This window comes from Chelonia mydas, chromosome 25 (genome assembly GCF_015237465.2).
Source record: "Chelonia mydas isolate rCheMyd1 chromosome 25, rCheMyd1.pri.v2, whole genome shotgun sequence".
In the NCBI taxonomy this organism is placed as follows: Eukaryota; Metazoa; Chordata; order Testudines; family Cheloniidae; genus Chelonia; species Chelonia mydas.
The window spans coordinates 7,097,466-7,123,688 of NC_057858.1; the positions used below are offsets into that span (position 1 = coordinate 7,097,466).

Consider the following 26,223-nt stretch of genomic DNA (forward strand, 5'->3'; position numbering starts at 1 on the left):
GTCAGATTTTAAGGTAGGGTTTGGCAGCCATTTAATTTTGTTGTTAAGGGGACAGGTGTAAATATTTTAAGCTTGAAATTAAAACACATTAATTCAAACAAGCTTTGCCTGCTGCACTAGCAGTTGGAAACTGCTAATAGACAGAGAAGCAATGTATTCAGATTCCTCTGAGATCTTTCTTTCCTAGTAAATAGCATAAGGTATCGTAGCCTTTGTTCTCCTTAACAGTGAAGTCATGAGACTTTTTTATTTTATTTTATTTTATTTTATTGATTGATTGGCTTTACATGAATGCAAGGGGAATACAAATCATGGAATTGAGTAAAGGGAAGACACCAGCATAAGTGGCAATGTATACTTGGGTGCTGTATGTGACAGCCTTTTTTGATTTCACACTGTTCCTACATCATGGAGGACATAAATATCAGATTGAAACACACAAGAGTTAGCTGCAGTTATGTACTAACTACCAACCACTTAAGTTCTCTTGAACTCTGATCACATCAAGAAGGTTCTCCTCCCTTTTAAATGTTGTCATCTTTTTAAGCAGGCCATTTTAAACATCTTTAGTCTTTCACATGTGTGGGCTTTTAAAAAATTACATTTTTGTACATAAAGCTCCAGTGGCTGTTGGACAACTATGAGACTGCTGAAGGTGTGAGTCTTCCTAGGAGCTCGTTATATAACCATTACTTGCGGCACTGCCAAGAGCACAAACTGGATCCGGTGAACGCTGCTTCCTTTGGAAAACTGATTCGTTCTGTGTTCATGGGGCTGAAAACTCGGCGCTTGGGAACAAGGTTGGTATAAAGGGGTTTGAGATTAGGGCTCAGTGGTAGCAGAAGCACATTCCCACCTTCCTTTGGCCCCTACCTGTTTCACTTTACCACTGTTTCTATAAGGTCATGGAAAGGCCAATGAGCTCAAATGCCACTTCATTAAATTAAATGCTAAATACCATTGCACCGGATACTCACTGCATTCAATGATGTTGCAATGAGTAATGGATGAACGGGCAACGACTTGCCATCTTTTCTATTGTTATCACCATTTTAATAATGTGGTGTGGATTACTTGGGCGGCTTTGTTGTGTAGTGATCTTAATATTAGAAGTCATGGATAATTCCCAGCTCTGCCATAGACTTGCTATTGGGGATTTAGGCAAGCTCCTTCACCTGCCTATATATCATTTTATCCATCTGTAAAATTGGTTTAATACTTCCTTCAGAGGAGTGTTTGAGGCTTAACTGAAGTTTGTAAAGCCTCTGAGAGCCTCAGGTTGTAGTAGTAACTGTTTTCAGTGGTTGCAGATTGTCCTTAGGAACAGTGGCTCTTGACTTTACATTTTGCAGGAGGGAGAACTACTGCCCTGTTCTGCCGCAGTCTATACCACAAAATGCTCCTCCCCTCCTGTCCCTGGTGCTGCAGACCCACCCAACATTATTCACCTGTAACAGCCGTTTATTCCTAGATCTATATAGTAACCACCAAACAATATCTCAAATGGAAAATTGCTATATGTAATCTTAACAGGTCATAAGGTAAGAGTCCTCTCTCTGCAGGAATCAGTTGTGTCATGTATTTGAGGATAACGTTTAATTACAGTGGTGTTCCTGAATCGGCTGCAGGGTGGAGAGGCAGCCATTTTGCTGAAGAGATCTCATTTGGGATGTCTGACCATGGTGGGAGGTGAACAGAGCTTGCAAGACAGTTTCTTAAGCAGTCTTTATTCTGTTTTGAATTTTGGCTTAACAATAATAAACCCCATTGTTTTAAAAGCTAAACAGTCAAGTTCAACTTTGGCATTATGATTCAGTATTACAGCAGATGGGGAAACTGCTTTCCAATCTCACACTCTGTTCCACTCATCCCAATCAGTGTCACAAATGAGGTCCCTTTTCATCAAGATTGCTACCAGGAGCTGGAGACTTAGAGAATCATACTGCAATTAAACAGTTAGATTCTAATCTCACTGAAAGATTACACCAAAAGAATTCTGTTGACTTCAGTAGCGGTTACTCCAAGTTTTTACTCCACTGTAATTGAGATCAGAATCTGACCCCAACCCTTTAGATACAGACATGCTTTTCAGAGTTTTCTAATGCAGAAATAGGCTTCCTACCTATACAACTTCCAGGGTGCTGGGCCGAGTCCCATGAGCAGAGTGTTCTTCTTAAAAAGTGGGAGGACCCTAACTAAAACAGAAAAGGTTAACTTGAATATTTGTGTTTGGAAGATGGTTAAAACCCCAAACATGCTGCTGCACATATATTTTTGAAGGAGTGTATTGCTTTAAAGGAGAAAGTAAAATACACTGACATTTTTTGATAAGGTAACAAATGGTCAAAGTGTGTGTTTGTGCACACACGTGCGTATAAAGGTATAAATATTGGGGTGACAAATATTTTTATAAAAATTTGACACTCAGTCAAGGTACTGTCAAATTTCTGTGAAACAATGCTTTCCTGCAAAGTGTTTCCATTTCGTTGAAACAGCATTTTCTGAGGGAAATATGTTCAGTTGGAAAAACTTCAGCCAGCCCTACCTGAAGAGAATTTGTGCTCTTGGGGCTATGCCTTCTAAAAATGCTCAGCACCCACAGTGTGAGCCAGGCTTTAAAGAGTTTGGTGCCTAAATGGGAGATGAAAGAAGGAGCCAGATTTTGATAAGAGCTCAGCACATTGGGTGCATGCTAGATGCTGAGCTGTTGTGAAAATCGGGCCCTTCCATAGGTGCCTAAATAAGAGCCGAGCTGTTTTGAAATTTGGCCCTGATTGTGGGTTCTGAGTCCTTGGAAAACTTGGCCCTTAGTAAGAACATTTGAAATGAAAGATGTGTGGATTCTGAAGAGTGCGGCCAAACAAACGCAGAAATACCAAACTCTTACTAAATAAACATAGTAGTTATTTAACTTCGAGTCACAAGTTTAGGTCCACTGAAATCCCTTTTAAATGGGTTAAGACAATAGCTATGTAAAATATATTACAATAGCTAAGCAGATAACACAAAGCTTGCAAAATCCTTCATTGCAGGAACAGACAGGGCTAAGCATTCCAAAATCTTCCCTTTATAAACCTGAAGAGACTAATTCCTACCCCAAGAAGGAGAGGGGTCCATGTAGAAAAACAGTTGTCAGACAGCAGTTCCCTTCTCTAAATTCTCTGTGGTTGGGCTGTGAAAGCATCATTAAATTCAAGGTGTGTTCAGACTCTTCAATATAGTGAAAATCATAACCGTTCTAAAGAGCACCAACGCGGGTGTCTCTGAGGCTGTAAGGAGTGCTTTCCCAGCCGTTTATCCTGTCCCAGTGAGGACCTGCTTGGCCATCATTCGTTACAAATTGACAACTCTTGCTGCAGTCTGATTGAGCAGAACTACTATCTTCAGATATCCAGGCTGTGTAATTACCATCCTCATTCCTTTAGCCAAGCACTGGGTAGATCAAAAAAGAACGCCTAGCTTAGTGGGGATACTTTAATTGAGTCATCCATGTGGAATGCTGACAGCTTAGGAGACAGTACAGAGCTGCGCTGATCAGCCAGAGAAGAACTCCCAGCCATTCCTGCTGTTTCGAAATCTTGTGTAGGCTTAATTCAGCCTTGCAAAACTACCATGAAAATGAACTAGCTCAGGTATAAAATCCACCTTCTGCTATGGTGACTGAAGATAATTTGGGGGCATGGGGTAAGAGTTGGGGGAACCAGATTTTTCTCGCCCCCTGGTGAGGGGTCAATTAGGATGGTTTTATCCAATTTTATGTGCAGAAATCTAACCCCTACAGCAGGGGTTGGCAACCTATCAGAAGTGGTGTGCCGAGTCTTCATTTATTCACTTTAATTTAAGGTTTCGCGTGCCGCTAATACATTTTAACGTTTTTTAGAAGGTCTCTCTCTATAAGTCTATACATTTATATAACTAAACTGTTGTCGTATGTAAAGTAAACAAGGTTTTCAAAATGTTTAAGAAGCTTCATTTAAAATTAAATTAAAATACTGATCTTTCGCTGCCGGCCCGCTCAGCCCGCTGCCAGCCTGGGGTTCTGTTCACCTAGGCCGGCAGCAGGCTGAGTGGGGCCTGCGGCCGGGACCCTAGCTAGCAAGGGGCCGGCAGCCAGAACCCCAGATTGGCAGGGGGCTGAGTGGGACCAATGGCCGGGACCCTAGACTGGCAGTGGGCTGAGCAGCTCAGCCTGCTGCCGGTCTGGGGTTCCGTCCGCCCGCTGCCGGTCTCGGATCCCGGCCCTGCCCCCATTGAGTGGGTACCTACCTTCTCCCTGGTTCTAGCCCATTCTCTTCCTCTCTCTCTGCACTGGGCTGGGGGTGAAGGAGCAGGCTGGGGGTTGGGGTGCAGGGTCTGGCCAGGAGCTAGAATGAGGGAGGGGGCTCAGGGTTGGGGCAGGAGGTTTGGGTGTGGAGTGCTTACCTGGGCAGCTCCCATTCGGTGCGAGGGGTGCAGGTAGGAATGGGGGGGGGGGTGCAGGAGCTCCCGTTTGGTGCTCACAATGGGGGTGAGAATGTGGGGGGTGCAAGAATCAGGGCATGGGGGCTAGGTATGTGTGGGGGGTGCTGGAGTCAAGGCTGGGGTTGTGGGGGCTGCAGGGGTCAGGGCAGAGGGCTGAGAGTATGGGAGGAGGGTGCAGGAGTCAGGGCAGAGGGCATGTGAGGGGGGTGCAGGAGTCGGCATGGGGCGTGGGGAGCTGGGTATGTGGGGGCGTGCTGGAGTCAGGGCTGGGGTCGTGGGGGGATGAGGGGTCAGGGCAGGAGGCTGGGGTGTGTGGGGGGGTGCAGAGATCAGGGCAGAGGGCTGGAGTGTGTGTGAGGGGGGTGCAGGGGTCAGGGCAGAGGGCTGGGGGTGTGGGCTGGGATCATGGGGGTGCTCCCAGCCCCCTGCCCTGAGCGGCTCATGACAGGGGGCTGGAGGGGATATGCCCTGATTCCACCCCCCCCCCCCCCCCATCCCCAAGACCCTGTCCCCATCTCTTCTCCGCCTCCTCCCCGGGGCAGCGAGAACGCTGTGGCTCCACTTCTCCTCCTCCCTCGCAAGGGCCATCAGCTGATCAGCGGCAGGGGAGGACCCCAGCACACTGGGGGAAGAGGCGGGGGTTGGGGGAGCTTGCCTGCCCTGCAGCAGCAGCCGCCGACCAAGCTTCTTCACTCTGCCCCCGTGGGGGGCGGGGGAGGCGGAGAAGAGCGGGCCGGGGCAGGCAGGATTTTTAATGGCTCACTGCTGCCTGCTGGGGTCCCGGCCTGGGTTCGGCAGCGGGCGCTGAGTGGGGCCGGTGGCTGGGACCCGCAGGTTGCCGAGCCCTGCCCTACAGTGAAGTTCTGTTGCTGTATAAAGCCAATTCAGATTGAAGGGTAGAATGACTCCAAGGTCTCTGTGGCATTCTATGTAAATAACAGTTTGCATTCTGACACTTACCTCTTATTCTCCAGTTGCCATTGACCACTTAAAGGACAGGTTGCAATTAAAATGAGAGTCTGTGACCTGAAACATCAATTGCAATTTTAAAAAAGTAGTTACATTGATATCAAATGTGACACTTTCAGTTCCGGGTTGAGACAGGAGCTGAGAAGATCAGAACAGCTCCCTTTTGAGTGAAGAGATCCATTTCAGCATCTCTGTGGCTCCAGAGTGCAGGCTGAAAGCCATGGAGGACCACCAGCCAAGAGCATTTCTCACTACAACATTCAACTCCTGGAGTGATATCCTGGCTCCATTGAAGCCAACTGGAGTTTTGCCATTGACTTCAGCGGGGCTGGGATTTCCCTCATTGGTGTTTTAAAGCTCAGTATATTTCTGGATACCACAGTGATGAGCCTGTTATAAATTCTTAGACATAAAGAAGCCTTCACTCCGTCACAACAAAGGGTCATGTCTGGCTACTGCTGAAGTCAATGGTAATGTTTCCATTATTAAATGTAGATTTGGCTCAAAGTATTTTGACTTGGATAATCCGTTATCTGCCTGTGAAGAAGGTTTTATGAGTAGATTGAAAGTAAGGCTGAAATGGGTCTAGGCTGCAAGATTTTAAATGTAGATGTCACTGAACTGTGTTTTGAGACACATGGTATCATATTTTCCCAGAGATAAGTGCCATGTTCAAACAAATCTTGTAAAAGGAATCCTGGACTCTGATTGCTTTCAAAGTTTGGGGTATAAACCCTCTACTCCAGGATCTTAGTTAAAGCAAGATTTGAAAATAACACGTATACTTCTGAATGTGAAATTAGGTTCTTAATATGCTTATTCAGCAAAGTAAATCTATGCTAAATTGGCATCTGGGATTAGACAGAAGTTATATCGCACATTTATGATCCACAAACCATTAGCACTGTCAAATGTTTCACTGAAGCCTAAAAGTAAATTGCAATGCTCGTGTGTCATCTCCATGAAATATCTGACATCTATAGATTTTAATGTTATGCTTGCAGGGGAAACTCCAAGTATCATTATTATGGGATCCGTCTAAAGCCAGAATCTCCACTGAATCACTTACAGGAAGACACCCAGTATATGGCGATGAGGCAACAGCCCATACACCAGAAACAAAGGTATGTGCCCCCTGCTTCTCAGACCTGCTAGTTGTGGCAATGGAAGCTGCGAGGAGTGGTTTCCCCAAAAGAGCAAAACACTGGGTCCCACCTCAAACAGCAGCAGCAGGAGCTTGAGACGTTTAGCATTGGTTATTTGCAAAGGGACTGTACGCTGCAGGGTAGTGCATGGCATACATTAAAAACCTTGTGTAACTTAGTGATAAGCTAAAGTACGTGCTATAGGACAAAGGAAGGCACTGCACTTAACAGAGCTTGAAGTTGCTGATACTGAACAAGGATAAAGAAGGTTTGAGGAAAAATTTTGATTCCACAAACTATTCCTCTTTGCCTTTTTTGTGCAGCAAAGGCTTGGACTTGGGCTGCCTGTTGCTATGGTGAACACTACAGAATATCCTTTTCACTGCATCCCAGTGACGCAACTTTTTTCTGACCTCTGCTGTACAGTTATTTGTGTTTAACCAGTGGAAGGGGTCTTATTTTCCTTTCATAGACCAGCTAGTGGAAGAGCTTCAGATGGGGCCCAATCAGACTCTCATCTGGTAATTTTGGGTAAAATTAAAAGAAGGTTACGATGCAAAGCAACTCTTGAGTTGCCTCTTGGGAGCTTCAGCACTCTTGCTTCTGGTTGGAGTGGAGGCATGAAAAAATCTCAACTTTTTTTAGTTCCCAAACAGCAAAAAAAAAAAAAAAAAAAAGGTTATTCGCTGTCTGACCTTGAGCGAATCATGTAACCTTTCTCTCAGCCCCAGTTTCCCTGTCTATAAAATGGGGAGGATAATACTTATCTCACATGGATGATGTGAGGTTTCATAAATATATGTATATAAAGCATTTGGAGAAGGTGGTACAGAGACATGAAATATTTATTGTTGTTTCCATCCTATTTTTGCCTGAAGCTTCCATAGTATTTTTGAGGTTGCTTGGTATCAGGCCTCATCTTCAGTGAAATCTTGCTGCTATTAGAGAACAATGTTTTTACTTGGTTTAAAAAAACCTGTGTGTAAAACAGTATTATTTATCTAGAACACTTTTTTAACCTACCAGTGTTTGGTTCTCTGTTAGAAACAGGCTTGTGAAACCATGCTTAAACACTGTTTAAAACACAATTATAAATAAGTGGTAAAGCTCTAATGCAGGCAGACATTAGACTTTTACTGGTACTGCCTCACTTTAATGGATCGTCCTAACATTTATTGCATGTCTGATATGTTAGGAGCAGCGGGGGGAGGGCCAGCTATCAGTTTACATAGCCCATTTGTAATATGAAGGAGAAGTTAATGTGCTTCATATTCTGTCTTGTAAATGGCATCCCAGGCACTTAAGACACATTCCTGATTGTTTACCCTGAGGGGCACAGTAAAAGCAACTAGTGCAATTAACAATATACATATCAGAGCCTCAGTCCCTTCACTGGAGCCAAATGGTTTTATTCATTTTAGCATTTCCCTCCCCCAGTAAATGTAGGCAAACCATGAATGCACATGGGACATCCAAACCAGGTTGGCTTCCCCACCCCAATGTGAAATTGATTGGTCTTAGGCCATTCCCAGTGGGCGCTGTCATCATCACAAAACCCCCAACCACAACTTGCTTTGATTGCCCCGCTCCCTCACTAGCAGTATCGGCAGACAGGCCAAGAACCAAATAGAGCATAGGAACTGAATTACCCACAGAGTCCTAGTGGCTGTTTCTCTGGGTCAAGGCTGAGGGGGGAGCATCTACTCTTCTGCTTGTACTCCATGGATAAGAAGACTTCAGGCCCCAGGGCAGTCAAACTAGAGCCATCCACCTGCTCTAAATTGTCTTCAACATCTAGCAATTAAAAAAAGCAGATACAATGCTTCTCTGAGGTTAGTCAGGAAATGTCCACTACTATTAGTTATTATTTGTGTTGGAGTAGCACCTAGGCGCCCCAGTTGTGGGCCAGGGACCCACTGTGTTTGGTATCATTCAAGTGTGTGTCATTTTATTTTAAATGCAGAGCAATATAAATGACACTGCTGCCTTCCTGTTACTAACTCTGTGTAGAAACAAGCTGCATTTGATGCTACTTACACAATATATTTACCTCTCTGGGATTGTTTGAGATGGATAATTTGGCAACATTTTATATTAAGAATACATTTATAAAGGCTTAATAAATAATGAATCGATGTTATAAGCATATCACAGATATGAATAATATGAGTTATAGTTACAAGCACATCAGCAGAAGGTTTGCAAACCCCATGGTTATAAACCATCTGTTGATCTAACAATCGATTAACCATTTATTAAAACAATTCTTTATAATTTATTAACCCTTTATAAACTATTTATAAATGTACGCTGACCTATTAAGCGACTTGTTTGTTTGTTTAATGCAGAAGTGTTATACTGGTATACAACTTTGCCAGAGACCTCTTTCACTCTGTGTGTGTTTGCACATTTTAAATGTGCATACTACCAAGCTGTACTTTGAGGGTTTTTTATATCCTTAGGTATAGACCTGCACAGAAGATGGAAGGCATAAGGGAGAGTGGATCCAGCAGTAGCCTGCACACTACTCCAGAACAGTCTGTTGCAGCTCAAAGTCAACACCATCAGCAGTTTATAGGTGAGGAAATTCAACTCAAATTCCACGCTTCCTTTCAGTTTTCTCATTTCTAGGAAATGCTGCTGATTTCTAACTTGAAAAGGCTTTGCAACCTTGCTTAGCAGGCCCAATCTATTGCCATTCTTGGTGTGTGTTTATTTTTGACATTTGCCAAAGATATCCTAATAAGTGCTTATTATACCATATCTTTTATTTTTACATTTGCAACTTCCCTCACTCACCCTATTATACCCGCAATCCGCACAGCTTTCCTCAGTCACGCTGCAAAGACGTCATGTGTCGCATGCTTCGGTTCTTGAAAATAGCATTTAATTATATATATTACTTAGAAATAGCCATCTTTTCTTTAAAATTCTCCCTGCAATCTTAAGATTCTACCTCTCCTGACTTCTGTGGGGCTTCTCAGGGTGGAACACACTACAGCTAGAAGAATGGAGCCCTTAACTAGTCATTTTTTAAATTATATTTGCTTGCATCTAGGTTTCCAATTCATTGAACTTCGCTGAGCCTCAAAAAGGCTCCAGTTTAAGCTGAGTTGGGGGTAAAGGTTAAGATAAACTTCCAATAAAATGAAAATTATTCTCCTGTCCTTATGTTGATGTTATGGCATTCTAATCAAAAAGGCCCACGTTCTCTTTTGGATCTGCTTCCATTCCTCTTGATAATGGAAAAACTAGAAGCCCTGCAGAACAAGGGTAACAAAAGTCTTAATCCTAGCTCTTTCTGTGGGGATGACTCAAATGAGAGAGCCTCCAAAATGGTAGATTTGTTGTGATTGCAATGCGTACACACATGATAGAAGCATGCACCTTGCACTGTCCCTTCCAAAGTTTGCATTCAAGTTTTGGGGAAGCTAATCTTTCCTACGACAAAGACGTACCATTCAAGTCCAACTACTCTGGGTGAGGTTCATGTCCAGCAGTGCATGCATCTATTACATTGAAACCTTAAGTAAGCATTCAAGAGATCAACAAATATTTACTGCTTAATGCGGGTGGCCTTCTAATAATGAATCCAAACTATATTCTATATACTTTGGGCAATCTTTTAAGAGGGGAGATTGCCTAATAAGGCTGGCCTCCTATATAGATTTCCACATGTGTGGGAGGAGAACTGGATGCAACATACACTGCCTAATAGTTGCCACAGTTGACCGCATTTTTTCTATTTAAGGAAGACTGTGTTAAGAACTTGCTGGATACCAGCTCCTCCTTCAAAGGAACCTAAGAGGAATGAAAGTGGGTACTAAAAAGTGAGACCAACAGTTTACCCAATTACTTCCCAGTCCAAACTGTAGGTGTGGGGGTTGAGGTTTTTTCCCCGTATTTCTGAGTAATAACACACAAGAACACGGCCATCTCTGAGCAGTCTCTAAAATGCAGTTGTACCTGTTATGTCTGCCATCCAATTAAATTTTCCATTGTACTCTCAAAATACCAAAAGGATGTAATTCAGACTTCAGAGAAAATCTAATGGGAACGCACATTATAGTGGTACAAAGCATTCATGTTTCTTTCCTCCTAGTTGCAATAAAAACATTTTCTTTTCTGCAATGAATAATTGGACAGTGGTGTTCTTTTTTGGAAGTGACATGTTGAAGTATTGGACAATCAGTCTCAATTCACTAATTTCATTGTTAGTTATCTGAAATATGAAATGTAGCAACCGGCTGCTGCAAAATTGCATCCTAATTCCTAGTCTTATAAAACTATGAATGCCTGTTAAAGTTTGCCATCTTTCCCAACTTTTCTCCTAGATGTAACCCATGTCTTTCCTGATTTCCCGGCACCTGATCTAGGAAATGTCCTCTTACAAGAGGGGATCACCATGAATGATGTCAAGACTCTACAGCTTCTTTACAGACGACACTGTGAGGTAACTATATAGGCCAGAGGTGGGCAAACTACAGCCCGTGGGCTACATCCAGCCCGTGGGACCCTCCTGCCTGGCCCCTGAGCTCCTGTCCGGGGAAGCTAGCTCCCGGCCTCTCCACTCCTGTCCCCTCTCCCCTGCAGCCTCAGCTCGCCACGCCACCAGCGCTCTGGGCGGCGGGGCTGCGAGCTCCTTCTGGGCAGCGGGGCGGCGTGGGTGGCTCCCGCTGGACTCTGAGCAGCATGGTAAGGGGGTGGGGAGCAGGGGGGTTGGATAAGGGACAGAGGGTCCCAGGGGGCAGTCAGGGGACAGGGAGCAGGGGGGGCTGGATGGGGGGTGGGGTCCCACTGGGGGCAGTTAGATAGGCGTGGGAGTCCTGGGGGGGGGGGGTCTGTCAGGGGGTGGGGTGTGGATAGGGATCAGGGCAGTCAGGGACAGGGAGCAGGGGGGATTGGCTGGGGGGGATCCTGGGAAGGGGGGGTGGTTAGGGCCGGGGGTTCGCGGGAGGGGTCAGTCAGGGGACAAGGAGCAGGGCGGGTTGGATGGGTTGGGAATTCTGAGGGGGGCAGTCAGGGGGTGGGAAGTGGGAGGGGGTGGATAGGGGGCGGGGGCCAGGCTGTTTGGGGAGGCATAGCCTTCCCTACCCGGCCCTCCATACAGTTTGGAAACCCAATGTGGCCCTCAGGCCAAAAAGTTTGCCCACCCCTGATATAGGCTCTGTTTGCTTGATCTAGGATCTGATTCCATAGTGTGCTCCCTGCACTCCAGTCCTGCTCTCTTGAGGAGTGGGTTCTGAACAGGAATGTTTCTGATTGGCTTGATAGCATAGTTCAAGTTATTTCCTCCCTGTGTGATCTGCTTATATTCTCTGTGTTAAAACAACACATTGCAGATTGTTCTACTTTGTATCTAATCTAATCCATACGGCAGGGTATTTCACTTACGAAGAAACTGTGACTGAACGTTATCAGAGCATCTTATGAGCTGTCGTCTTTTATTCTTAGGCAACTTTGGATGTTGTAATGAACCTTCAGTTTCATTACATTGAGAAGCTATGGCAGTCCTTCTGGAGTTCTAAAACACCATCCAGTGATGGCTCCACCACCATGCCTTCCAGGTAAATGGTTACACACTTACCCTTGCTAAACTTTGGATGACCTAAGTTTTACTAGTGTTTTATCTTAGAGATCACGAGTGGTACAGTTTTCAGCTTCATGATTGTATTGATCTATAAGAGTTAAGGATGTTAACTACCTACCAGGAGAGGACACTATTTTAGGAATAGAGTTAGAAGTATACTATTGTAATTATATACCAGATGCAGAGGATTTTACTATCTGTTTATTTGATGTGCTGTTATCTTTGATTACAGACACTAATCTAAAACATGTGTTATTTTGACTAACAGGAATGGGTCACTGCTTTTGTAGAAGCCCCGTTTAAGCAGAATTTAGAACTGCATGCCATTGAATGTTGTTACAGAATGACATCAGAGGAAGCCAATAAGAAAGTAATGACATTTGGATAAACTGGGACTCGTTCTTAATCAGGTTGCCATGAAAATTAAAAAAAAAAAAAAGCCTTGTGTTCTGGGGTAGATAATGACAAAATGTGCTGCTTTGATCTTTTAATTGCATTCTTTCCTGGTTCTCTGTCATTCCCTATTCTTCCCTGTTTGTGTTAGAAACCTGCCATCAAGGGACAGGGAAACGGACAGTGAGTGAAAATAGAGGAAATTGAAATAGTTTGAATGGTAATGAAAGTCTAAATAGTATCCGCTTCCACTGACTATGTATAAGGATTTCAGGTCCTAATGTTTTATACTCCGAGCAAGGACTGTAAACATTTGGGAAATGGGGAGAAAGTCCCCTCATTCTCCTAATAATCTTAAAATTCTAACCTGATTATCCTCCTCAGATAGTGCCCAACGGGTGGATCGCTGCCAAGAAACACTGTAACTGCAGGTTTCTTTTCAGATGTTTAGTTTAGAGAGTCACAGATAGGAAACAAAAATAGGAGTGCATAGTAATTGGGATCCAGTCATGGAACATTGAGGTGGTGTTAAAAATCTTACAACACTGAGAAAATTATTACAGGCAGGCTGCACAATCAGGGAAGACACAAACATCAGTTTCATGCATTGCGGCTGCAGTCTCGCAAGATTTTACTCCTCAGGAAATTCTGTGCCAAAAAATTAAAAATTCTGCACACGATATTTTAAAATTCTGCATATTTTATTTGCAAATAAATAAATGTGGAGGCTCCAGCATGGCAGTGGGGAGCGTCTGTAAATCATCCTGCATCCCCCCCACCCGGGACACGGACTCAGCGGTGAGGCTGTATCTGACCCAAACACAGTGCAGGGGCCGAGCCTGTCCCAGAAACCCCCTGGGGTCCTGCCCCTCCACACCAGGCATACCAAGAACATAGAATCATAAAAGATTAGGGTTGGAAGAGATCTCAGGAGGTCATCTAATCCAACCCCCTGCTCAAAGCAGGACCAGTCCCCAGCTAAATCATCCCAGCCAGGGCTTTGTCAAGCCGGGCCCTAAAAATCTCTTAAGGATGGAGATTCCACCACCTCCCTAGGGAACCCATTCCAGTGCTTCACCACCCTCCTAGAGAAATAGTTTTTCCTCCTATTGAATCTAGACCTCCACCACTGCAACTTGAGATTATTGTCCCTTGTTCTGTCGTTTGCAACCACTGAAAACAGCCTAGCACAGGGGTGGGCAAACTTTTTGGCCCGAGGGCCACATCTGGATGGGGAAATTGCATACAGGGCCATGAATGTAGGCTGGGATGGGGTTGGGGTGCGGGAGGGGGTGCGGTGTGCAGGAAGGGGCTCAGGGCGAGGGGTTGGGGCAGAGGAGGGGTGCGGAGAGTACAAGTGGGCTCAGGGAAGGGGGTTGGGGTGCAGGAGGGGGTGCACGGTGTGGAAGAGGGCTCAGGGAAGTGGTGCAGGGAGGGGTGTGGAATGTGGGAGGGGGCTCAGGGCAGGGGGTTGGGGTGCAGGAGGGGTGCAAGGTGCAGCAGGGGGTTGGGGTGTAGGCAGGGGGCTCAGGGCATGGAGTTGAGGTGTGGGGTGCAGGAGGGGTTCGGGGTGTGGGCTCTGGCCTGGCGCAGCTTACCTGGAGCAGCTCCAGGGTGGCAGTGGCATGCTCCGGGGCCAGGGCAGGCTCCCTCAGCCTCTTCTCATAGGTCATGTGCTGCAGCCCCCTAATCATTTTCGTTTTCCTCCGCTGGACTCTCTCCAATTTGTCCACATCCCTTCTGTAGTGGGGGGCCGAAAACTGGGCGCAATACTCCAGATGTGGCCTCACCAGTGCCGAATAGAGGGGAATAATCACTTCTCTCGATCTGCTGGCAATGCTCCTATTAATGCAGCCCAATATGCCGTTAGCCTTCTTGACAACAAGGGCACACTGCTGACTCATATCCAGCTTCTCGTCCACTGTAATCCCCAGGTCTTTTTCTGCAGAACTGCTGCCTAGCCAGTCGGTCCCCAGCCTGTAGCAGTGCATGGGATTCTTCTAGCCTAAGTGCAGGACTCTGCACTTGTCCTTGTTGAACCTCATCAGATTTCTTTTGGCCCAATCCTCCAATTTGTCTAGGTCACTCTGGACCCCATCTCTACCCTCCAGCGTATCTACCTCTCCCCCCAGCTTAGTGTCATCCGCTTAATAAATAATGCAGCACTCACTGTAGCTCCTCTCCCACTAGCAAGTGAGTGGGACAGAGTCTTGAATGCATGCTCAGCACTGGCCCCCGATCCAGGTGTGGGACAGGCAGGCTCAGCCTGGCAGGATCCAAGTGTGGAGGGCTTAGTGTGGGGGGATCCAGGTGTGGAGTGAGAGGGTTCTGTGTGGGGCAATCTGAGTGTGGACAGCTGGGACGGGGGGGATCTGGATGCACAGGGGCTCATTGGGGGGTTCTGGGTGCAGGGGAAATGGGACTCTATGGGGGGGTCCAGGTGAAGGTGGTTGGGGCTCAGCAGGAGGGGTCTCAGTGTGGGAGGATGGGGCTCGGCGGGGGGGTCTCCATGTGGGTGACTCTTGCAGGGGGGTCTGGGTGCTCGGGAAGTGGGGCTTAGTGGGGTGGGGGTTGGGTTCAGGGGGCTCAGCAGGGTGGTCCAGATGCAGGAGGGTGGGGCTTGAAGGGGAAGAGAAAGTCCTGTCCTCCCCAGCCCAGCCCCAGCTGGGGCTAGCAGCTAAACCCAGCGCAGGGTAGGGGCCACCGGCCAGGGCATCCTCAGCTCCCCCTCCCCATCTGCACAGTGATTTCCTCTCTGCTTGCTGCTCCAGGTGCCTGAAATGATGTGCCCGCACTACGGGGGAGGGGCATGTGACCACTCTTGCAGCTTCCCTTTGCTTCCCCATCAGCAAGTCATTTTTCTAACTCTATTCCTAAGATAGAGTCTTGTAATTATGAGCAAGATAATGTACGGTTTCCAGGTGCCATCTCAGGAGAAAAAAAGTTACTTAAAATACTAAAAAGAAGAGTAAAGATCCTTTTGCCCATGTATAAAGGGATATTGAGGCAGGTTAAATTGACCTCATTCACTTGAAGACAATGTTGTGTCCTTGTCACAGCATGGGACTGGCTTTTCCTCCATGAAAATGTTTTCAGTATTTGTTTTCCGGGCAAATTTGGCACTGGTCATATACAATACCTGGCGATACAACTTAATTTGACTGCTCAGCGGCAGTCAGTCTGCTCAGCGGCAATGTGATAGTCAAAAAGAGTCGGTTGGACAGCAGAAAAGAGAGGTGTGGATGTCTGGGAACGGCAAGCCGCACTGTGAGGAACCGGATGAGCCCTTGCTTGTTGAAAGGAGTGGAAAAAAAATTTGGGTTATGAGCTGCATTTGTTTTAGAAAGAGAGGAATGGGGAATCACTGAGCCAGAAGGAGGCAGGGAACTGTTATGGGTGGTTGGGTTGGTGGCAATGAAGAACCAACCTCTGAGAGAGGACTGGAGGAATGAGGGGAGCTCCAGATGAGCCAAATGGGGTGTGTGGATTGGAGGTGAGATCCTGGCCAGAACTGGCAGAGACATGACAGAGAGCAGAGCTCCCAGAGGTGGTTATGTCCCTACAAATGATCAAGCACCACTTCCTCAGAGAGACTCCAGAGGTTGTCTTTCACTAAAAACCCAAGCTGTTTTATTCTAATGAGAACTAGGGAACAACTGTCCATGCATAAAGTGAAACATGCCGTTAACACTACATTTCTCCTTGCCATGCAGTGAAGAAGAACATGAAGGGGTCATCCCAAAGGACAAGCTCATCACCCTGTGTAAATATGATCCTATCCTGAAATGGATGAGAAGCTGTGATCACATCCTGTATCAGGCCCTGGTGGAGATCCTCATCCCTGACGTGCTAAGGCCGGTGCCTGGTAAATATGTTGTGAAGTGATCAGAATGGCCTGGGGAGCCCGGACTCTTGCCCAACTTTCCCCACTTTTTTTTTTTACTGTTTCACTCCATATTGTGCGATAGAAATAGATGGGTCACTGCAGTTGGCTACCACTTGCCATAAAGGCTGGTGCAGAAGGGTTTTGTTTTGTATTAGAGCTTGTATGTTATAGCAACAGCCGTCTCCTCTATATGGAATGATTCCCATCCGCATCATGGCACCTGGATGCCTAGATGTATTTTTCCATCCAGGATTGGTCCTGCTTTGAGCAGGGGGTTGGACTAGATGACCTCCTGAGGTCCCTTCCAACCCTGATATTCTATGATTCTATGATCTTTTAAAAATTCAGTTAATCACATTATCACAGCCTCAGGCTTTGGCCAGGAACCAAACTGGAAAATGTAGGCTTAATACGCATAGAATGTATTTAAGCATAATTAATCCATGTTGAATACTTCCTTAGAGATGTGTGTCTTTCTGTTATGTCACATCATTCTGGCCCAGACTGCACATTATGGATTTTTCTCTTTCTCTGTGTATATATTGATACTGGTTTGGGAGATTAGCGTGGGATGCAGAGGTTTTACCCCCAGGCCCCTGATTCAGCAATCACTGAAGTCTCACTGCAAGCAATGAGAGTGAAGCACATGCTTATGTAATTTACTGGATCGGTCCCTCATTCACTAGCTCAGACTCTGTCCATGTCAATAGTGACCAAAAGGTGCTGCCGGCTGGTGTCTCCTTGGTGAGCTAATGGCATCAGTGCAGTCACTAGTGGCAGAAAACCACGACCGTGTGCCCTTCTGTTGGCAGGAGAGGAAGGATGGTCTGGAGGTTTGTGTGCTAAGCTGGGACTCTGGAAACATGAGTTCAGCTCCTAGCTTTGCCACAGACTTCTTGTGTGACCTTGGGAGAGTCACTTGAGGCCATCTTTTTAAAGGTACTGTATTTAGGTAACTAACTCCCATTGAAATCAGTGTGAGTTAAATACCTTTAAAAAGCTGGGTCTTTTGTCTCTCTTTGCCTCAGTCCCCCTTCTGTAAAATGGGGATGATAGCACTTCCCTACCTCTGGGGGCAGTGAGGATAAATACACAAATCATTATGAGATGCTCAAATACAACCGTAATGGGGGCCAGGTAAGTACTTTAAGAGTTCAGTTTTAATGGAAGAGGCAAGGACCGAGTGGGCTATAAATGGCCCCGGTATAGGTGGGGTTGTATATGTCAGGATGGAAGCAGGATTGTTAGCTAGGCGGCGTGGAGAAAACTCTTGGTGTCACTGCCTGGCTTTGTCCGGGAATAAACAAGGTTTGCTTCTTTAGAACTGCCAGGCCCGCCCCTTTCACAACGTCACAGTTACTGAAAGTGAAAACTTGTTTTTTAAATGCCTCTTTCCTGTCCGCGATTTCTGTTGTTCACCACAAACCCAGCAAAAATATATTAAAAAACATGTTTATTTACTATTGTGACCTAGTAAATAAAAAGGAACACATTAAATTGGTTTTGATGCAAAAACAATCAAAAAGGCACTTTAACAATGTAGCTTTACAATGGACACAAGGCAAAACATTTGCAAACCTGGGTACACAGAGTTGGGCTCTGAACTCCATATTTAGGCAACTAAATAAGTGACCTAGTTTTCAGAAATGCCGAGAATCTGCAGCTTCCATTCACTTCACATCTCTGAACACTGGGCTACTTTTGTTTAGTTGCCCAAATATGGATTTAACAGCCTGCCTTCAAGCACCCAGCTTTGAAAATGTTAGCCAAGGTCCTCAGTAAAAGCCTGTCTCCATAAGTACTTTTTGCACAGAAGCTTAATTGTCATTATTGGTCCATACTGGTCAGAGAATGGACTCTGATGTTGGGCCTTATTGCTTATTACTATACATGTGCATATCAGACAAAAGAGATTCACAGATTCCAAGGCCAGAAGGGACCATTGTGATCATCTAATCTGACCTCCTGTGGAACACAGGCCACAGAACTCACCCAAAATAATTCCTGTTTGAACTAGAGCATATCTTTAAAAAAAATGATCCCATCTTGTTTTTAAAAGGCAATTGATAGCTTCAGTGCTGTGAACTTCTAGTCATCTGTGATTTTCATACCCTGGCCCACACATGCACTTGAACATTATTGTTATTATTATAGATGCCAGTAGTCTTAGAAAAATTTTCACATGTGCCTCAAATAATAAGAGGGAGCTATTTAATTTGTTGGATAAAAATCACAGCCTGATTAATATATTTCAGTCTCCGTTATTTTGCAAGACCCCAATGAATGCAGATTAATCTGTAACGGCACTAGACTCCCATGGTACAATTTCTGATCCAATAGCTATGATCTCGATTTAATATCTCCAAGAGTTCGAGGCTGACAGGTCTCATTAAAGCAATTTGGAAAAGCCTCTTTAACTATCCTGACTTCTCTCTTGCAGGCACCTTGACGCAAGCCATCCGCAATTTTGCAAAGAGTTTGGAAGGATGGCTGATGAATGCAATGAGCGATTTCCCCCCACAGATAGTCCAGACAAAGGTAAACAGCGGGAGTTTGTTACAAACAGGGGGAAGTGTTTTGTAACAGTTTTGTGCAGTAGTTCCAAGCCACTGGTATTTCAGGCTTTGGTGACTGGCACTCCTGGCTTCCTTAATGACATGCCTCTGCTGGGCCTTGTTACACCATCACTGCTTACTTGGCCAATTGGGCATAATCCGTGCTCAACTAAGCGTAATAAACAGGCAGTGTTGAGCCAGAATAGCAAGATGTGGAGAGAGGTCCATGATAACCTGACATGGACATCTGGATGTGGTGATATCTCCTCATGGGATATATGGTCACAGCCACTTCATCTCATGAAGCATGTATGCTGGGGCCTGGATTTGCTATTTCTAACTCCAGGCTTCAAATGTAGTACTCAACAGCGAAGATTAATGGTTCAGACACGGTGTTCATCAAGCACTTATCACACCCTGTAGTTGCAGGTAAAACAGTGTGCAATAAGGCATCTGCAATGGAATGATGCTTTCCTGGAGAGAGAGCTGGAATGCAGGCAGTGACTTAGGAGCATTGGCAGGTCTTGTTTAACTGCACTGCCTCCTCTACTTGTCACTTCTGCCAGCCTTTGATTTACATAAGCACTAAATTGTCCAAGCTGATAACCGTGATCAAAGCTGCTCACTTTCCCCTCCAGTCATATGTTTCTGTAACACTCTCCCCTGCTGCTGACATGGAGTCAAGGGTTCCACTCTGACGACTCATTTAGACAAATGAAGTGACAGGATTGCCTTAGGAGGATCACAGAAATGTAGGGATGGAAGGGACCATGAGAGGTCATAAAGTCCAGCTTCTGTGTTGACACAGCATCGACGATATCTTCTCTGTCTACTACTACTCTATCCATGAGGCCAGTACCCTTTCAAAGAAGAAAATTAGGTTGATATGAAGTAGCAATGAGCTATTACAGTGAAGAGTGCTAGCAAAGATTTTTAAGTAGCAGCATCAATAGAAGAGTGTTGTGCCTTTATGCAGTAGCCAAGAGAGGCTTAGTGCTTGTGTCCAAAGTGTTTTGGAAGGTATGTGTGTAATGGCCCTGTGGTCGGTGTACCTTTTACAGGTTGGAGTAGTGAGTGCCTTTGCACAGACATTACGGAGATACACTTCCCTGAACCATCTGGCTCAGGCAGCTCGCGCTGTGCTCCAGAACACCTCCCAAATAAACCAGATGCTCAGCGACCTCAATCGAGTGGACTTCGCCAACGTGCAGGTGACTTTTTGATGTTTCAGTTGAGGCCGCGAGATGTGGTGCAGGGATTCTTAAACTACAGTGGCCTGCAGAAATCTGACTGGTCACATAATCCTCCTTATTTCCAACTACCAGATTGCACTACAAGACAATGAAGCATACGTTAAATGCTTTCCCAGTATTGCTTTTCTAGGGATGTCATACAGTTGTGAGTAGGAAAGGAAGTGTCCACAAGACAATCACTTTATAAAATGGGGCTCACGCTATGGACAAGTTTGAGAAGCCCTGATTTTAGTGCTTTGGACAGGGGACTGGGAGTCTCCTGAGTCTTAATCCTGATTTTTAGCAGGTCACAACCTCTCTGTGCTTCAGGTTCCCACCCAATGAAACAGGGAGTAGTACTGACCTACACCATGTGGTGGGTTGAGAGGCTTATTAATGTTTAAAAACCACTTTAATATCGGTTGGCGAAAGGGTTAATGGGTGGGATTTTCAGAAGTGCCTGTGTGATTTAGAAGTATAGGTCCCTTTTTAAAACCTACAGGACTTGTGCGCCTAAATCTCATAAATGCTTTTGAAAATCTCACCCAGGACTAAAGAGTTAGGTGCCCAAATCCCATTTAACTCAGTGGCAGTTTAGAACATAAGAACAGCCATACTGGGTCAGACCAAAGGTCCATCTAGCTCAATATCCTGTCTTCTGACAGTGGCCAATGCCAGGTGCTTCAAAGGGAATGAACGGAACAGGTAATCATCAGGTGATCCATCCTCTGTCATCCACCCCCACCTTCTGGCAAACAGAGGCTAGAGACACCATCCCTGTCCATCCTGGCTAATAGCCATAGATGGACCTATCCTCCGTGAATTTATCTAGTTCTTTTTTTAATCCTGTTATAGTTTTGGCCTTCACAACATCCTCTGGCAGAGTTCCATGGGTTGACTGTGCACTGTGTGAAGAAATACTTCCTTTTGTTTGTTTTAAACCTACTGCCTATTAGCACCTAATGAGACATCTTTTGAAAATCCCAGATGTTGCTGCTACATACAGAAGTTCTAGTCATGGAGCACTGTGCCAGAATGTTATTCTGCTGACTTGGCGTCTTTTCCCTTGCCAGATATGAGTCAGGATGCACCAAAAGCCATGAGATGGAATGAACAGCAGTTTTGCTCAGGCATGTAAATATTGATTTCTAATTTCCTCTTGTGCCCTTGGCAGGAGCAAGCCTCATGGGTGTGCCAGTGTGAAGAAGGCATGGTGCAGAAGCTGGAGCAGGATTTCAAACTCACACTACAGCAGCAGAGCTCCCTTGATCAGTGGGCCAGTTGGCTGGATAACGTTGTCACCCAAGTTCTAAAGCACCACGAGGACAGCCCCAGCTTCCCCAAGGCAGCTAGGCAGTTCCTGCTGAAGTGGTCCTTCTATAGGTACAGGTCTTTTTTTATCCTGGAAGTGTATATGTACCTGCTGGGGACTTCTAAATACCTTGCTGCTAAATTGTATTTTGTCCATCCGCAGGCCAGACTGCAAAAAGAAAAGCTATCCAAGGTCAATATCCTAAAACCTGGGTCCCTAAAGTTAGGTTCCTAAATCACTCTACCCTGGCGTGAATGACTACACGAGTGTTTAGGGCAATGGAAAATCAGGCCCTGATTCTCTGTCTTAGTTCCCCATCTGTGAATTGGGGATAATAATCCGAATCTCCTTTGCTAGGGGGTTTGTGAGGCTAAATTAACTAATGTTCTTAAAGTGCTTTGAGATTTTGGGTGAAAGGAAGAATTTAACGATTGCGTATTAGGTACTCACAGTATGACTCAGCATTTCCCATGATTCTCCCCACTCTAGAATTCACACCAGCCAATCTGTGGTTCTAAAATGTATCCAAAATGTTTTGTTTCCCAACCATTCTCTAGCTCTATGGTGATCCGTGACCTCACCTTGCGCAGTGCTGCCAGCTTTGGTTCCTTCCACCTGATTCGCCTGCTCTATGATGAATACATGTTTTATCTGGTAGAGCATCGTGTTGCCCAGGCAACAGGGGAGACACCAATTGCTGTAATGGGAGAGGTGAGCACTATTTATGCCCCAGTAACAGAACCCAAACTGAACAGTGGTTAAAGGGACACCACCAGCTACCCTGTGCTCTGAACATGTTGTACCAGCCATTTTTTCTGAAGGATTCACTAATTTTTGGTGCCTCTGTTTTTGGCACCTAACTTGAGATGCCCTGGGCCTGACCTTTCAGTTTCTTCCTATTGAATGACCAGGAGTTGAGTGCTCAGCACCTCTGAAAATCACACACAAATTGGCTCAAGTTGGGTACCAGAATATGGAAGCACCCATTTGATGGCACTTTGGGGGAGTGTGTCTAAGACATCCCTGCAAGTTACATACCCAAATCCCATTGACTTTTAATGGGATGGAGCACCTAGCTCCTCTAGCCCCTCAAAAACCTCAGCCTATGTGCACAGTCAACCACTTCCCCTCTTTGGGTTTTTGAGGGAAAAGTATTTTTACAAATCACAACACTTTGCCAAATCTTTGGGGTTTTATGACTGTGGGCCTCGGACACAGGTGCTACACTTAAAGCCACTGCCAAATCACTTTTTAAACCGACTGGATCTCAAGTTTATAGTGTCCCCTTAAAGCTTGCTGTCCACATAGAAAATATTTAGTAAGAAAGTTTCCTTGTTAGTATTAACATGCTAGATTAAAACAAATACATTTAAAAATCTAATTTGCTATGTGGAGTTTATACTGTTGTTGTTTTTTTTCCCTGCAACTGACTCAGTGAACCTAGACAAGTCAAGTTTCACCCTCTGTTTAGTTAGTTTCACTTTCCGATTCTGATCCATTAGCCCAGGGCTTAATTTTGTTAGGACCTCAACACTGCAGTGGATTGTTTAAATACACAAAAACTTGTTTTAATTAAAAAAGAATTTTAAAATGCTATGGAATTATTTCTGTTTATAGTTCTAACAAGCCCTGATTGTGGGCTTTAACTGTTTGACAGTTGGATTTTCCTTCGTTAGACTCTTTTAAATATTTGTATGCGCCATAAACTTCAGAAGGAGAAGGATTCTTCAGAGCATAAGAGAACTAATCCCATCTTTTCACCTACATCTCCTCAGTATTTTATTGCTCTTACTAACTTATGTTCTTACTACAGCTTTGTTTTTCATGGTCTTACCCAGCAGTTCAGCTGGTGCCTCAATTATTATAAAGTAATAAGGCACTGCAAGAAGTCAGAAGTATTTATCATTCCAGGTGACTTACTAAAATAACAGAGGCAAGCAAAGTAACTAATGCAGCTGATTTAAAGTTGCTCTTTAAAGGCTGTCTGAGTGGCCATGGTAAGGTGAAAGGCCTCACGGTAGCTCTGCTTCCTCTTTCAGTTGCTGGATACACACACGCAACGTGAATGCTATTTATTGCAATCCAATGACTGCTGTTAAGAGCAGAGCAGACAGGCAGCAGAGAGGAAAGGTGCCACGTGTGTATGGTCGTGTGTGTGCCTGTGAGCCCAGAGAAACCCAGCATCCTGCCATTTGATGCTGACAGGTTGCTCAGCACAAGTTTGCGCTTGTTTAGTGCTTCAAGCCTAATTCCACAAGGAGCTCACAGATTTGCAGACTGAGTTTAGGGTCCTGTAAGGTAGAAGTTTGGGCCTCACAGCTAGATACATTCTTTAAAAAGGGATGCTGTCTTTGACAAGGGCCAAGTGGTTATCCAATTCAGGATACTCTATCCTGTAGGAGAAAATTAACTGGGGATAAAAACTAGTAGTGTCTGGTGTCTCAGTGGCCTAGAGGAGTGGCAATAGGAGATGGAGCCTTTCACCTCTGAAGCCACTGCTTTGAATCTAGCCTAGGTACGTTAGTCCCTGCCATCTCCCAGCTGTGCAGTTTTGACAGTGTTCCCAGTAGATCTCCAGCACCTCAACTGGCACTAATCTGCCCCCTTCATAGATACATCCAAAGAAAGGCCAAACATTAAATGGGCCATGGAGACTGAACCCTCCTCTCTGTCTAGCTCAGCAGTGAGGCACTCTGGGGACAGCACACAAGGAGTTTTAGATCCCTCAGCGTGGTGCCTTTGACCAACACTGATTCTCAGCAGCTCTCTTTGTCCAGGAGGTGGCACTGTGGCCATTCAAGCAGAAGATCATATTTTAAATGAAAGAAATTGCCTTGCACAGAGCTGTCTGATCTACAGATGTCAAGTAACAATAAAAACTCGAAAGAGGCAAATATGTTTTGCTTGTTTGTGATTAGAGCGGTTTACTGACAGAGATCTACACATGAAGAGTGCCGTAAGAGTGCTAGCTATTATTAGCTACTACTAGAGCTCGTGGGAACTACAGTAATACAAATAATAATATAAATGCTCTGGGTATTACATTTTTTTAAAAACAAAATTTAGGTCCAAGTCTCTAATAGTGATGGTCTGCTCGCGATTTCAGAAATGGATAAGCAAGTTTCTCCTCTTACATTACGAGAGTCAATTTCTGTCTCTTGAGCTGTGTATGGGCTTTGTGCATGTTAGATACAAATTTGCTCACTGACTTAAATGGGAGCTGTGATGGGTTCCTCCCGGGGTTCCACCTAGAGTGGGGTACCACGGAGCCCCCTAACTCACCGGTCTGGGCTCCCACTCATCCTGTGAGGCTGTGACAAGCTGCACACCCACTCCCAGTCTCACACTCTCACCAGCACGCAGGTAGACACACACACACATAATAATGCCTGCATCTGTAATTTTCACTCCATGCAGCTGAAGAAGTGGGTTTTTTACCCGTGAAAGCTTATGCCCAAATAAATTTGTTAGTCTTTAAAGTGCCACCGGACTCCTCGTTCCTTTTTGTAAGAAAAAGGTAACAGCTAGAAGTGACACAGATCTTTAGATGGTTGCCCAGCCCAGTCATGATATTTAGCACTCCTGTACTATGTTAGTTCTTCAACATCACTGTACAAACATTAAACAAACTTAATGTAAAGCCTTTCAGCTTTTGAGTCACTAGGAGTTGACAAAACAGAGCTATTCCCTGAACAAAAAGACTTCATTGAAAATCAGCATCTTAAAAGAACCATTAAGGATCTTTCAAAGGAACAGTCCAACCAAGGCTGCTGTTGTGACGCTCTTGTTACATTAAGGCTGGTGTAGAATGAAGGGAGAGCTTCCCGTTTCGTTTGCAGGTGTAAATCAAGCAGACTTTGCTTATTTTTTCCCTTAAAGTGCTCAGAGTTTAGGGGAGGAAAGTGAATGAGATTCTGCTTATCCCAGGTGTGAAAAAGCAGAAGGGACCAAAATCTATTCTTGTGCAAAAATCTCTTCTCCCTGAAGTCAATAAGACTCCACAGGTGTGACTGTCAGCAGGAATGGGCCTGTGTTCTCATTCCCTTCTCAAATCACACACATTCCATGCTACCCAATGTTTTCCACTTGGGAAAGAAGTGAGTTTGAGTTGGGGCAGAAAAATGAGGACTAACTTCAGGTTTATTTAGCTTTAAGTTTTTGGAATGAAACTCAAAAGAAATCGAATGTGAGGTACTTTTATGATGGATTAAACTGCTGGAGAACCAGCAAATGGACAGAACCTGCCTTTAGTCTATTCAACTAGTCTGTCATCGCCTGCTAAGAAGTGGATTTAAAATTCTTGAGGGGGGGGGAGGGAGAAACCCACAACATTGTGTGTAGAGCTTCCTCCAGTGCTTTTACAACCCCTTAAAAGTACAAAGATGCATTGGCCTGTAGAACTAGGTTGAGTATAAGGAAAGAACTTAGTTGCCCTGTGCATCCCAGTACAGAAAAATACATCATAGAAAAAAATTAGATTTCTTTGATTTTTAGTACAGTTCAATACAGTATTGAACACAGTGCATCATACATCTAAAGCCCCTCGATGGAAGGTTCTGTAAAAGTTCAAGGACTGGTATCCAGAATGGGATGGTTTGTTTTGTTTTTCCTACAGACGTGTGGGAATTCGTTCCTTATACATGGGAGGGGCAATTGTTCTGGCTGGAGCTGAATAGAGTG

General features: G+C 45.0%; 1 protein-coding gene across 15 annotated transcripts in view; it reads left to right on the top strand.

Moving 5' to 3' along the window:
* RFX2 (regulatory factor X2) overlaps positions 1-26,223 on the top strand; it is a 98,794-nt gene that overhangs the window by 68,281 nt on the left and 4,290 nt on the right. For 14 of the 15 annotated variants that reach the window (XM_043536128.1, XM_043536126.1, XM_043536130.1 and 11 more), the window contains 10 exons: positions 619-800; positions 6,435-6,554; positions 9,038-9,153; positions 10,910-11,028; positions 12,030-12,142; positions 16,272-16,423; positions 18,885-18,982; positions 20,061-20,210; positions 21,406-21,614; positions 22,101-22,254. In XM_043536128.1, the coding sequence (XP_043392063.1) occupies positions 619-800; positions 6,435-6,554; positions 9,038-9,153; positions 10,910-11,028; positions 12,030-12,142; positions 16,272-16,423; positions 18,885-18,982; positions 20,061-20,210; positions 21,406-21,614; positions 22,101-22,254 (1,413 nt within the window). The remainder of the gene's footprint in view (positions 1-618; positions 801-6,434; positions 6,555-9,037; positions 9,154-10,909; positions 11,029-12,029; positions 12,143-16,271; positions 16,424-18,884; positions 18,983-20,060; positions 20,211-21,405; positions 21,615-22,100; positions 22,255-26,223) is intronic. The other variant, XM_043536129.1, reaches the window with a different exon arrangement.